This window comes from Haliotis rufescens, unplaced genomic scaffold, assembly GCF_023055435.1.
Source record: "Haliotis rufescens isolate VD_foot unplaced genomic scaffold, xgHalRufe1.0.p SCAF_2, whole genome shotgun sequence".
NCBI classification, from domain to species: Eukaryota; Metazoa; Mollusca; class Gastropoda; order Lepetellida; family Haliotidae; genus Haliotis; species Haliotis rufescens.
The window spans coordinates 16,792,628-16,807,800 of record NW_025963890.1 but is presented as its reverse complement, the minus strand read 5'-3'; the positions used below and the strand labels follow the sequence as shown (position 1 = coordinate 16,807,800).

Here is a 15,173-nt window from a genome sequence, read left to right as displayed (position 1 = left end):
GCGGCCGGGGATCGAACCCCGGACCTTCGGCTATCCGGGCGGACGCTCTACCACTAGACCACGGAGGCGGTCTATTGTCTGTTTAAAGGTTACTGGTTATTTATATGGCTGATATGATAAAGCTTTGCTTGTGTCAGGATGAAACAAACAAGATACCATGCCTATACATTTGTGCTCCACGTTTCATATTGTTTATGTTTATATCCCGTGACATAGCTTTGCTTTGTTAAAGACAGCTGAGAATAAGGGGACAGCGCGGTGGAGTGAGTGAGTGAGTGAGTGAGTGAGTGAATTTTGGATGACAAATGAATCATTTATTAACTTGAATATTTATGTTTTACCAGGTAATTTCAGTTTTATAAAACTAATTCCAGCAGTTTCTCGAGTGTATAGTCCAGCGGAAAAGTGAGTGAGTGAGTGAGTGAGTTGGGTTTAACGCCGCTTTTAACAGTATTCCAGTTATATCACGGCGTGCCAACTTAATGTGGGAGCAAAGCCCGAAGTGATGCAGCTCTCAGACGTTTACCACTTCGGTGAAACCCACGAGCACAGGTATGATGCCGACAAACCATAATCGGGGCGAATCGGGTTTTGAACCCACAATCATAGGTTTCTGGTGTGATTCTGCACAGCGAACTGCGGCGCCTTAGACGACAGGGCCGCCTATGCCCCGTCAAGCAGAAAGGAGATCTGTAGAACAATGGGATTATAACATTGCTTTAACTTTGACAGTTACATTCAAATACACTTGAGGAGCCAAGTTTTGTAAACTGTTCAGAAAAGAGTTTATACCATTTACCATTTCGTGGCATTTTGGGGAATGTATATTTCTTTAATTTGTATAACATTGATGCATGATTGAATACTAATTTGTTGGTCACTCTTTATATTGTCTGGCTTATTTCCTCATCAATCTAAAGCAATTACATTGGGATTCTTCACATAATTTCCCTGAGGGGTTTGGAAGGGACGGAAATAAATGCTTGACTTTGGGAATGCTAGGTTTTGTTTGTTGTTTAACGCCGCACTAAAACCAATATTCCAGCTATATGACCGCAGTTTGGGAATGATAAAAGATTTTGGGACAGTGTTTCTACCGAGAGGAGATAAGTTACGGGCATTTGTGTATTTGTGAATAACTGGCTATTTTAGTATATACAAGTTGGGAGACGCCGACAATGATTACACTGAGCCACGCACAAAGCATTTCACAGTTCAATTATGAAGGCAACATAACTGTTATTCAATATTGGAATCAGCGGTACGCGTAAACAACTTTCTCTTCTCCAGTGTTCATATATCATTGTTTCAAAATCACAGATTGTTACCATGGCAAGAACAGACTCTGTGGACAACAATGTTTGGTAACTATGGCGTTTGCCGGAATCCAATCTGTTGTCGTCAGGTAGATCACGATCTATCAACCAAACCAAGATATCTCATTATACAGCACATGAAAACAACATTTCTAACGCCGACTTTCAGAATGAGGTAATCTGACACAATGATATTGCTGAGACAGATCGAGATGTTTTTGCATGCACAAACGTTTACGTTTGAAATGTAAATGGGTTCTGTTTCCGGCCATTTGCAAGGTTATGACATTTGAATCTGAACATGCAGGCATCGATGAAAAGTGTTAAGGTTAAACACCAAAGGGAATGACAAGAATGGGACCATTATATCACCCTTGACATCCCCACGCAAACTACGCTACATCATCTCATCGATTATAAGTCAAGGGATGATTAACAAGTTTGATGAACATTCTTTAATTCTCTGAGCTGCTATATGCGAGAAACAAAGCCTACAGCTACGCTGAGGAAAGGCTGTCTGGATTCGCGCTAAGTAGGGATCCGGAAGGGAGTGACTCATTCTTACCAAGGACGTGTATACGAATGCTGCACCGATCTGCTTAAAATATATGCTTTACGCCGACATGTTTTCGTCCTTTGTTCCCCAAGAGAAAACAAAGAAAGCGCGTGAACATGCAAATAAAATGATGCTGAAACAAGGCATATGTGTATACAATGTTCACAAGGAACGACTGTAAGATGCAAACATAAGGCATATGTATGTACAATGTTCACAAGAAACGACTGTAAGATGCAAAAATATGGTATATGTATGTACAATGTTATACAATGTTCACAAGGAACGACTGTAAGATGCAAACATAAGGCATATGTATGTACAATGTTCACAAGAAACGACTGTAAGATGCAAACATAAGGCATATGTATGTACAATGTTCACAAGGAACCGCTGTAAGATGCAAACATAAGGCATACGTATACTGTTCTAATTAGAAGGGGATCACATTAGAAGATAAGTGTTGACGACAAACATACTCTGAAGAACGTTTATGTCTGTGAAACTTAACACCAAAACACATTCTATAGTTTGCACGAGCCTCACGCGGTAGCGCCACACACATGCGTCGGATGTCATTCCTGATTTTGACACTTTCAAGGAGGGTTGATTTATCTCTGCGGACCATTATTTCTATCAATCTTATGGATTCTGCTTGAATTGTAATTTGTGTATAAACTAGCGATTCGATGTCTGCAACGCACGGAAAACGTCTATGGGCTTTTGGCATGCAGGAAACAGGCAGACGTCAGCGTGCAGTGACCCATACGTTCACTGTTTCACAGGTACCAACAAACCCAAAATGTTGACGATCGACCCCGTTCATAGCGTTCCAGGTCAACGACAAAGGTATAGGATTGATTGATCCGCAACCGGGCTCTAGGTGAGGTGAGGTGAAATTGGGTTTAACGTCGCGTCCAAGATTATTGCACTTATATAGCGACGTGCATGCACGTGTGAGTGTGTGTGGCTGCTTGTACTAGTCCGGACTGATGCCGATTTATAGTGCTAGCTCACTGAGATACCATGCCGCAGTTTAACATGAATACCCCACTCAGACACAGTATACTGACTCCGAGCCGACCAGTCCTTGTTTTAGCCCCTTAATGTCGAGCGCCAGACAGGGTAACAACAAGTACCAACTTTTAACGTCTTTTGGTATGACGCGGCCGGGGATCGAACCCCGGACCTTCCGCTCTCCGGGCAGACGCTCTACCACAAGACCACAGAAGCGGCACCGGGCTCTAAGAAATCGAGCTCAAACGGCTAATCAAATTGCCGCAAATTTACATCACGCTACTGGAGTACGATAACGGGTCAGACGATTAGAAATCTCTATGCACGACGACCACGTGGTCTGCTACCCCTTACAAATAGCCACATTGCTAACACACGTCAATGGTGTACACAAGGTCGAGACTGGGGTAATCGTCGCTGGTCACGTGTCATGTTTTCAGATGAGTTTTCAGATGAGTCCCGATTCCTTTTGCACTTCCTTGACAGGCTTGGTCGTGTCTGGACCGGCTATGGTGTGGGTGGTGTCTCTATGACTGACCAAACCCCACTCCATGATGTGCAAGGAAGGGTCATCGAGACAACATACTGTGTATGTGAGTAGGTTTTCAACAGTGTCAACAGTATTTCAGTTATATCACGGCGTGTCTGCTTAATGTGGGAGACAAGCCCGAAGTGATGCAGGTCTCAGACGTTTACCACGGTGGAACCCACGAGCACAGGTATGGTGCTGACAAACCTAGAAACACAATCGGGGCGAACCGGGATTCGAACCCAAAAGGAAGGACGGTAAGATCCACAACGGTGCTCATGTGGATGTCTACTTCTTGCCTTGGCAGTCGTGAACCTTTTCAAACTTTGTGGGATGTCATTCCAAAAGACATGCACAAAAACATTAATGTCACTACATTTGGGGTAAGGGTACACATTTCGAGATTGTGTTGGCCTCGTGCCCACGGATGACAGCCATGTTACTGGGAGTGTATTGAAGGTGTCAGACGCTGCTGGGAAGGAGCACTTCTACGGGACGCAACACTGCACATCAAACTGTGGCGCCATAAACGACTGGCCGCTCGTGCCCCCCCACAAAAGGTTATACAATATGAAAATCAACTCTAGCCACTCTTAGATATCATTTTCAAATACTCATATAATGTTTTCAGGTCTACGCATATAAACACACATACTCATCATCGTATATTGAGACAGGCGAGCATAAACTGCGAGACGCACATAGTCATATACAAACAGTTTAGCAGGCATAAAGTCTTAGATTCATTAGATTTGCAATTGACTCAAGCTAAAAATGTATTCCTTGTGACTCAGAAAGTAACTTGATGAACGTATGGGTGATAGTTGTGGCGAAATAAGATGAGTCAGCTCACTTGTTCGTGATTTACCTCATTCAAAACATAACAATCATACATAACAGTCGTCACATTCTTTCTTCGAATTTCTCGGGGGCCATGGCGTCTCAAACCCAAGGAACAAAGATTGAGTATTCTTGTTGTAATAGGTATTGTGACAGCTAGTCTGTGAAATGAATATATTCTAAGATTTCGTTTTTGTTAAATTGATTTCAGTATATTCAGTCGATTCCAGAGAACCTCTTCATTTTCCTGACGCTGAAGTAACCCAGGCGAAGTTATTGTAGACTTGCGTGGAGTATTCTGATATTTGTGTTTAAGGGTCTGTACAGGGCCGGAAATCATCGTATGTAACATCACTATTTGAGAGTGGTTCAAATACATTTGATGTGGTCTGAATCGTACAGCGGATTCGGCTAAGTCTATCCTGAGCATAGATTTTTCTTATTATTGTGGAAAGGGTTTTTATCGCTTTGATTTAAACCCATTTTGAAAGTACGTGAAAGAACACTATTCTTACTGTCGATGCGACATTGAAATGACACTGAAATACAAACATCAACGCCAGCGAAAAACCAGTCTCGATTATTCGCCGAAACATTGGGCGTAACGGCAAAGGAGCGGCGAATATTATAATTATGAATGTAGCATTGAAATTTGGCATATCCTGCCTTACCGGTACACCCGCCACTCATACACACGTATCGTATTCCTCATGTTAAAAGCTGAAACTTAAAAATATAAAAAAACATGTTATAGATTTAACGCATTGATCTTAAAACACCCGCCGCTTGGGACCAGCAACTTCATGGTGATTTATCAGGAAATTAATGAGATGAAAGATGAGCTTGAAATATTCCACGTACCTTGGAAAAAGATAACCGGATTGAAGCGTACATTATGATAGAAGACGAAGTGACAAAACTGTTTTAAAAAATCAGGTCTGACACCTACCTTTTTCATGAGAGAAGCCATAGCAATCGAGGTGTTGTGTGCGTCATTGTCTTCAGGTGCGCGCGAGGCGTGTTCGCACCGTACTACCACCACCTACTGCGTCTACCATCGGCCCCGACTCTGAAGACCAAACAAAAGTACTGAGTAAACATGTCATTTTTATACGTTAATGCCCTCAGAATTATCTCATAGCTTGCTGGAAAATATAATTTTGGCACAGGCCTTTCAAGAAAAGTCATGATAAAAATGTGCTGTAAGAAAAGGATCAAGCAAATAACTAAACACAATTCATGTTATCTTTCGCGGAAAAGGAGATACTTTTCATAGTTTGTTATGCTAAATGCAATTAAAAATACGATTTCAATAAACATAATATTTCAAACGATCCGGAATAAAATATATTAAGAAGAAATTCGCATTTTAATTTTTTTATAAAGTAACGTCATTGATAATGCATAGTGAAAAAACAATGATAAGGAATGTCCCTTTAGACATCAACAGTTTAAATCATAAGTCCCAAGCACGAGAATCTGATGGCACACAAGTTCAGTAGCGTGTATGGCCACCATGTGCGTTGACAACTGCCACACAACGCCTCCGCATGGACCTTGTGATGCTTGTGAACACATGATTGGGAAGACGACGCCATTGTTGCTGCAAAATGGTGCCAAGATCTTGCAAATTCTGTGGTTGGTTCTGGAGAGTGCGCAGATTTCTGCCAAGAGCATCCCAGACGTGTTCGATGGGATTGAGATCGGGAGACCTTGACAGCCAGTCCATGACGTTGACTCCCGCATCCTGAAGGAAATTCCTTGTCAAAATTGCTGTGTCGGGTCTGGCATTGTCGTGTTGGAAGATCAAACCGGGTCCATGTGTTGCCATAAAAGGCAGAAGTTCTGGTGCCAGTACCTGGTCGCGGTTAGCAGCAACGTTGAGGTTGCCACAGATGACAAGAAGCCTGGAACGTGCATTGCCACAGAAAGCACCCCACACCATAACACTTCCGCCTCGAAATCTGTCAACCTCCTGTACACAACACTTGACGTAACGTTCATAATGGCGCCTCCACACCCTCGCCCTACCATAAGCAAATCGAAGATTAAATCGGGATTCATCACTGAAGACGACTTGATTCCAATTCCTCTGAGTCCATCGTAAGTGTCGCTGTGCCCACAATTGACGTTGACGTCTGTGTAATTGAGTCAGAATCGGCCCACAGTATGGCCGTCGTGCTTGAAGGTGAGCAGTTCTCAGACGGTTTCGAACAGTTTGCGCACTCAGTCTACCCCTAAACAGTTCATTTCGGGTTGATGTAGCCGTCAAAAATCGGTTACGGAAGTGATGTAAGACAATCTGACGATCCTCTGCATGTGACGTCACACGTGGTCGACCTGGGCGAGGGCGATCAGCGGTGGTACCCATTTGCTGTAGACGCGTCTGTTAATCATAAACAGTCGGTCAACTACAACCCATCGTCCTTGCGACTTCAGCTCCGGACGTTCCCGTCTGCAACATGCCGATGGCACGTTCACGTTGCACATTTGAAAGGTGTGGCATGACAAATGGCCGTAAAGACTTTTGTTTTCTTGTGTGTTCTTTTTTTGTTAATGACTGCTAACAAGTATGGCTGAAAACACGTGCGGTATTATGGCTACGTGACCAGTTGCACGTGAAAAACCACTTTTGCCACTATTGTGCTGTGAACATGATTTTGATCGATTCACCTGCACAAAAACGGCTGTTATCTAAAGACAATACGTGGCCATTACTGTTTTAAATACACAATAAGGGCCCACAATGATAACTGGTCAAAATGTTTAAAATTTTAGGATTGTGAAGTTTTTTATTTGGTTCAGTATAAATGTTGTTAAACGCCAGTTGGGGGTACGAGATATACTCCGATTGAGGTATACTACTACTACTACTACTACTACTACTACTACTACTACTACTACTACTACTGCGTTTATGCCCGACCTACTACTACCACCACATTACTAAAATTACTACTAATGCTACTCATACTAATACGGTTATCCCCGATCTCCTGCTAACAGGCGAGTAACGGGATCGGGTGGTCAGGATCGCTGACTTGGTTTATGCATTTCATCGTATCCCAGTTGCGTGGATCGATGCTCATGATGTCAATCACTGGATTGACTGGTCCAGACTCGATTATTCACAGACCGCCATCATATAGCTGCAAACAAACAAACTACTACTACTACTACTACTACTACTACTACTTCTACTACTACTACTAATGCGTTAATCGCCAACCTCTTCCACCTCCTACAACTACTAGTACTACTGATAATAAACATGAGGATCTGTACTGGCACCTGCTATTAAATCAAAGTGTCTCTCACCAATGTGTACACACACATACAGACAGACAGACACACATACACACAGACAGACAGACAGGCCGACACACACACACACACACACACACACACACACGTGCATAACGCGACATTAAACCCCATCTCACCCCACACACACGTGCATAACGCGACATTAAACACCATCTCACCCCACACACACGTGCATAACGCGACATAAAACCCCATCTCACCCCATATCACCTCACCTCTCACCAATGTGTACACACACATACACACAAACAGACAGACAGACAGACACACACACACACACACACACACGTGCATAACGCGACATTAAACCCCGTCTCACCCCATATCACCTTACCTCTCACCAATGTGTACACACACATACACACAGACAGACAGACAGACAGACAGACACACACACAGACACACACGTGCATAACGCGACATTAAACCCCATCTCACCCAACACACGTGCATAACGCGACATTAAACCCCATCTCACCCCATATCACCTCACCTCTCACCAATGTGTACACACACATACACACAGACAGACAGACAGACAGACAGACAGACATACACACACACACACACACACACAAACAAACATAAACACGTGTGCATAACGCGACATTAAACCCCATCTCACCCCCACACACGTGCATAACGCGACATTAAACCCCATCTCACCCCATATCACCTCACCTCTCACCAATGTGTACACACACATACACACAGACAGACAGACAGACACACACACACACACGTGTGCATAACGCGACATTAAACCCTATATCACCCCACACACACGTGCATAACGCGACATTAAACCCCATCTCACCCCATATCACCTCACCTCTCACCAATGTGTACACAGACAGACAGACAGACACACACAGACACACACACAGACACACACACACACAGACACACACACACACACACACACACACACACACACGCGCGCGCGCGACGCGACGCGACATTAAACCCCATCTCACCCCATATCACCTCACCTCACCTCACTCACCAATGGGTGTCTGTAACCCATGCACACTGTATAATTGTGAGGCAGTTGACAAAGGTCACCCAAGGTAAAATACACCCTCACCAATGTCGATGCATTGGTATGAAAAGACAAGCTGCTCACGTGTCAATAGATCAACCCGTGCACTTGAACAAGACAGTTACCGATCTCGTGCTGCACGAGTTCTAGCGCAACTGCAGGTGTCGTATTCAGCCGCACGCGCACTTGTCTTAAAATTCCCGCACCTCATTTCGTGTAAATAAAATGCATAGATGTGATTGACATTTGAGATGATTCAGCATATTAATATTTATCACATACACTAGTAAGAATTACACTGTATAAACATGTAGCACGAGAAAGTCTTCAAGTGTGTTTTAATGGGAGCATATTATCGCATTAAAGTGTGTGTGTGCGTGCCTGCGTGCGTGCGTGCGTGCGTGTGACATGAACAAATGATAGAAAATGGATATGACATATATATTTTGAAAATGTCCAACGCCTATCTGAGTCGTCTTTTCACAAAATTAAAGAAGTTAGTTGCGTCATAATTAAAGGTTGAATATGCTAATTTCATTGGCTATTCCATCAGTTATGTATACCCCCGCACACTCTGACAAGAACATATACAGAGATACTGGTCACAAGAAGTCAAAGAACATCCGATTCCTTTATGTTACTTTCCTATATGCCATGACAAATTAACTATAGTAATATTAATGAATCAGGTTTGATGTTCAGGTTTGTTTGTTTGTTTGTTGTGTAACGCTGCACTCAGCGATATTCCATCTATATGACGGCGGTCTGTATATAATAGAGACTGGATCAGACCAGACAATCCAGTGATTGACATAATGAGCATCGATCCACGCAATTTGGATACGATAACATGACCACCCGATCCCGTTACTCGTTACTCCCACGACAAGCATAGTCGACTCTTAGGGCACGCATGGGTTGCTAAAGACATATTCTCTACCCGGATCTTCACGTGTCTGACGTTCAGCGGTCGCTCGCTAAAGTTGTATTGCTAGAAATGTAATACAGTTGATTTTTACAATTTAAAGTGCATGAATCTTTAATATCCCAACTGTTATTAATAAATATACGTTTGTTAATAAATGAATTTAAAGTATGAATTCTATTTCCCATGTACGACTTTCTTCATGGGCACAATATGCTTATTTCTGGTGTTGCCCGCCGTAACATTGCTGGAATACGGCTAAAACACATTTATTCGCTCACTCTATTTCTGTACGGTGATGGAGTGAGTTGGGTTGAACGCCGATATGAATAGTATTTAAGTTATATAACTGTATGTCAGTTGGATGCGGGAGTAAGGCCCGACGTAATGCGGGTCCTAGAAGTTTGGTTATGACTTCCAAAAACAGGTATGGTGCTGACAAACCCCAAACATAATTAGGACAAGCGGGATGCGAACCCCAGACAATGTCGCCTTTTGCGTCTGGACCACCCATACACATAAATCCGACGACTGATGATATTTATAGCGATTGAAAAGTGATTAACTCGCATTTCCGTAACTCGACACAGAAGTATATGGTTGTCTAGGACTATGGACAACTCGATATATACTTGGCAAAATCCAAACAAGGGAAATACTCGTATTGTCAAAGAATGTAACTTAAGCTTCAAGTATATCGATGATCTGACATCGTTCAATAATGGTTAATTGCTCCACTTTTTACCACTCTGTATAATGTTTAGATGTATGCACAGCGATTCATGGTGATAAAACCTATCAACAAGACTGTATGGCATAAGGGATGAAGTTTCCAATAGTCAACTTCCATTGTTCTAGATACATTTGTTTTTACGCATAGGTACACGGGTTGATATGTGGTATAAAAAACACACACGACAAAACCCTTTCCTTAATCATAAACAGTATCTGCTGAAAACAGAGTCCATTGTATGATTCAGACTCCATCATAAGCATGACTTGTGCTTATCAATCACTATCAACAAGTGGTGATTGCAGGTATTCGCGAAAAACACATGCAAAGGCAAGGCAATTGTTCACCTGAAACAAACCTCTTGTCATACTGCATTGTGGATATTGTTTTCTTTATGCATGCATTGATTAGATCTTAATATGAAACAGATGAGTTTCATTTATTACTAGTTCAGGTGGGTAAATCAGTGGAAGAAAATATGAAATTTGACCATTATTGGCCAAATTCCCTTGTTTTGATTTTGCCAATCCGAGCAGAAATTCTGACTTATATGAACATCTGAATCATGTGAGATTCTGTATTATATCCAGTTTTTCTAGAAAAATGATTCATAAAAAAACATGCGAAACATTCCTAAATTTATTAACTAAAAGGGGGGATTGAAGTTTGACAACGTAGTTACAAGTCTGGATCATCTAGAGTATAGAGAGAGTATCAATGTCAAGATGGTTGCATCTACATTGCCACTGTAAAGAACATAGAGAGAGAGGATTACACTCAAAAGCATCTTCATCTATATTGCCACCACATAGTACATAGAGAATATCACCCTGGAAGCATCTTCATTTAGATTGCCTCTGCAGAGTTCATAGAGAGAACATTACCCTCAAGTCATCAATATCTATATTGCCACTGCACAGTACATAAAGTTTTACAATCAAAGGCATCTTCATCTCTATTGCCACTACACTGTATATAGGGAGTATTATCTTCGAGAAAGCTTCATCTGTATTGCCAGCAAAGTGTATATTGGGCGTCTTACCGTCAAGACATCGCAATGTACATTGCCACCACAGTATATACAGACAGTAGTACCGTCTTTAATCTTCATGTACATTGCCACCACAGTATATACAGACAGTAGTACCGTCTTTAATCTTCATGTACATTGCCACCACAGTATATACAGACAGTAGTACCGTCTTTAATCTTCATGTACATTGCCACCACAGTATATACAGACAGTAGTACCGTCTTTAATCTTCATGTACATTGCCACCACAGTATATACAGACAGTAGTACCGTCTTTAATCTTCATTGTCACCACAGTATATACAGACAGTAGTACCGTCTTTAATCTTCATGTACATTGCCACCACAGTATATACAGACAGTAGTACCGTCTTTAATCTTCATGTACATTGCCACCACAGTATATACAGACAGTAGTACCGTCTTTAATCTTCATTGTCACCACAGTATATACAGACAGTAGTACCGTCTTTAATCTTCATGTACATTGCCACCACAGTATATACAGACAGTAGTACCGTCTTTAATCTTCATGTACATTGCCACCACAGTATATACAGACAGTAGTACCGTCTTTAATCTTCATGTACATTGCCACCACAGTATATACAGACAGTAGTACCGTCTTTAATCTTCATGTACATTGCCACCACAGTATATACAGACAGTAGTACCGTCTTTAATCTTCATGTACATTGCCACCACAGTATATACAGACAGTAGTACCGTCTTTAATCTTCATTGTCACCACAGTATATACAGACAGTAGTACCGTCTTTAATCTTCATGTACATTGCCACCACAGTATATACAGACAGCAGTACCGTCTTTAATCTTCATGTACATTGCCACCACAGTATATACAGACAGTAGTACCGTCTTTAATCTTCATTGTCACCACAGTATATACAGACAGTAGTACCGTCTTTAATCTTCATGTACATTGCCACCACAGTATATACAGACAGTAGTACCGTCTTTAATCTTCATGTACATTGCCACCACAGTATATACAGACAGTAGTACCGTCTTTAATCTTCATTGTCACCACAGTATATACAGACAGTAGTACCGTCTTTAATCTTCATGTACATTGCCACCACAGTATATACAGACAGTAGTACCGTCTTTAATCTTCATGTACATTGCCACCACAGTATATACAGACAGTAGTACCGTCTTTAATCTTCATGTACATTGCCACCACAGTATATACAGACAGTAGTACCGTCTTTAATCTTTATCTACATTGCCACCACAGTATATACAGACAGTAGTACCGTCTTTAATCTTCATGTACATTGCCACCACAGTATATACAGACAGTAGTACCGTCTTTAATCTTCATGTACATTGCCACCACAGTATATACAGACAGTAGTACCGTCTTTAATCTTCATGTACATTGCCACCACAGTATATACAGACAGTAGTACCGTCTTTAATCTTCATGTACATTGCCACCACAGTATATACAGACAGTAGTACCGTCTTTAATCTTCATGTACATTGCCACCACAGTATATACAGACAGTAGTACCGTCTTCAATCTTCATGTACATTGCCACCACAGTATATACAGACAGTAGTACCGTCTTTAATCTTCATGTACATTGCCACCACAGTATATACAGACAGTAGTACCGTCTTTAATCTTTATCTACATTGCCACCACAGTATATACAGACAGTAGTACCGTCTTTAATCTTCATGTACATTGCCACCACAGTATATACAGACAGTAGTACCGTCTTTAATCTTCATGTACATTGCCACCACAGTATATACAGACAGTAGTACCGTCTTTAATCTTCATGTACATTGCCACCACAGTATATACAGACAGTAGTACCGTCTTTAATCTTCATGTACATTGCCACCACAGTATATACAGACAGTAGTACCGTCTTTAATCTTCATGTACATTGCCACCACAGTATATACAGACAGTAGTACCGTCTTCAATCTTCATGTACATTGCCACCACAGTATATACAGACAGTAGTACCGTCTTTAATCTTTATCTACATTGCCACCACAGTATATACAGACAGTAGTACCGTCTTTAATCTTCATGTACATTGCCACCACAGTATATACAGACAGTAGTACCGTCTTTAATCTTCATGTACATTGCCACCACAGTATATACAGACAGTAGTACCGTCTTTAATCTTCATGTACATTGCCACCACAGTATATACAGACAGTAGTACCGTCTTTAATCTTCATGTACATTGCCACCACAGTATATACAGACAGTAGTACCGTCTTTAATCTTCATGTACATTGCCACCACAGTATATACAGACAGTAGTACCGTCTTCAATCTTCATGTACATTGCCACCACAGTATATACAGACAGTAGTACCGTCTTTAATCTTCATGTACATTGCCACCACAGTATATACAGACAGTAGTACCGTCTTTAATCTTTATCTACATTGCCACCACAGTATATACAGACAGTAGTACCGTCTTTAATCTTCATGTACATTGCCACCACGGTATATACAGACAGTAGTACCGTCTTTAATCTTCATGTACATTGCCACCACAGTATATACAGACAGTAGTACCGTCTTTAATCTTCATGTACATTGCCACCACAGTATATACAGACAGTAGTACCGTCTTTAATCTTCATGTACATTGCCACCACGGTATATACAGACAGTAGTACCGTCTTTAATCTTCATGTACATTGCCACCACAGTATATACAGACAGTAGTACCGTCTTTAATCTTCATGTACATTGCCACCACAGTATATACAGACAGTAGTACCGTCTTCAATCTTCATGTACATTGCCACCACAGTATATACAGACAGTAGTACCGTCTTTAATCTTCATCTACATTGCCACCACAGTATATACAGACAGTAGTACCGTCTTTAATCTTCATGAACATTGCCACCACAGTATATACAGACAGTAGTACCGTCTTTAATCTTCATGTACATTGCCACCACAGTATATACAGACAGTAGTACCGTCTTTAATCTTCATGTACATTGCCACCACAGTATATACAGACAGTAGTACCGTCTTTAATCTTCATCTACATTGCCACCACAGTATATACAGACAGTAGTACCGTCTTTAATCTTCATGTACATTGCCACCACAGTATATACAGACAGTAGTACCGTCTTTAATCTTCATGTACATTGCCACCACAGTATATACAGACAGTAGTACCGTCTTTAATCTTCATGTACATTGCCACCACAGTATATACAGACAGTAGTACCGTCTTTAATCTTCATGTACATTGCCACCACAGTATATACAGACAGTAGTACCGTCTTTAATCTTCATGTACATTGCCACCACAGTATATACAGACAGTAGTACCGTCTTTAATCTTCATGTACATTGCCACCACAGTATATACAGACAGTAGTACCGTCTTTAATCTTCATGTACATTGCCACCACAGTATATACAGACAGTAGTACCGTCTTCAACCTTCATGTACATTGCCACCACAGTATATACAGACAGTAGTACCGTCTTTAATCTTTATCTACATTGCCACCACAGTATATACAGACAGTAGTACCGTCTTTAATCTTCATGTACATTGCCACCACAGTATATACAGACAGTAGTACCGTCTTTAATCTTCATGTACATTGCCACCACAGTATATACAGACAGTAGTACCGTCTTTAATCTTCATGTACATTGCCACCACGGTATATACAGACAGTAGTACCGTCTTTAATCTTCATGTACATTGCCACCACAGTATATACAGACAGTAGTACCGTCTTTAATCTTCATGTACATTGCCACCACGGTATATACAGACAGTAGTACCGTCTTTAATCTTCATGTACATTGCCA

The 15,173-nt window shown here is 41.4% G+C and overlaps 1 protein-coding gene across 3 annotated transcripts in view; it reads right to left on the bottom strand.

Moving 5' to 3' along the window:
• LOC124135648 (regulating synaptic membrane exocytosis protein 1-like) overlaps positions 1-15,173 on the bottom strand; it is a 122,767-nt gene that overhangs the window by 57,877 nt on the left and 49,717 nt on the right. For all 3 annotated transcript variants that reach the window (XM_046501082.2, XM_046501081.2, XM_046501083.2), the window contains exon 2: positions 5,208-5,327. In XM_046501082.2, coding sequence (XP_046357038.1) covers positions 5,208-5,228 — 21 coding nt within the window. In that variant the 5' untranslated portion in view covers positions 5,229-5,327. The remainder of the gene's footprint in view (positions 1-5,207; positions 5,328-15,173) is intronic.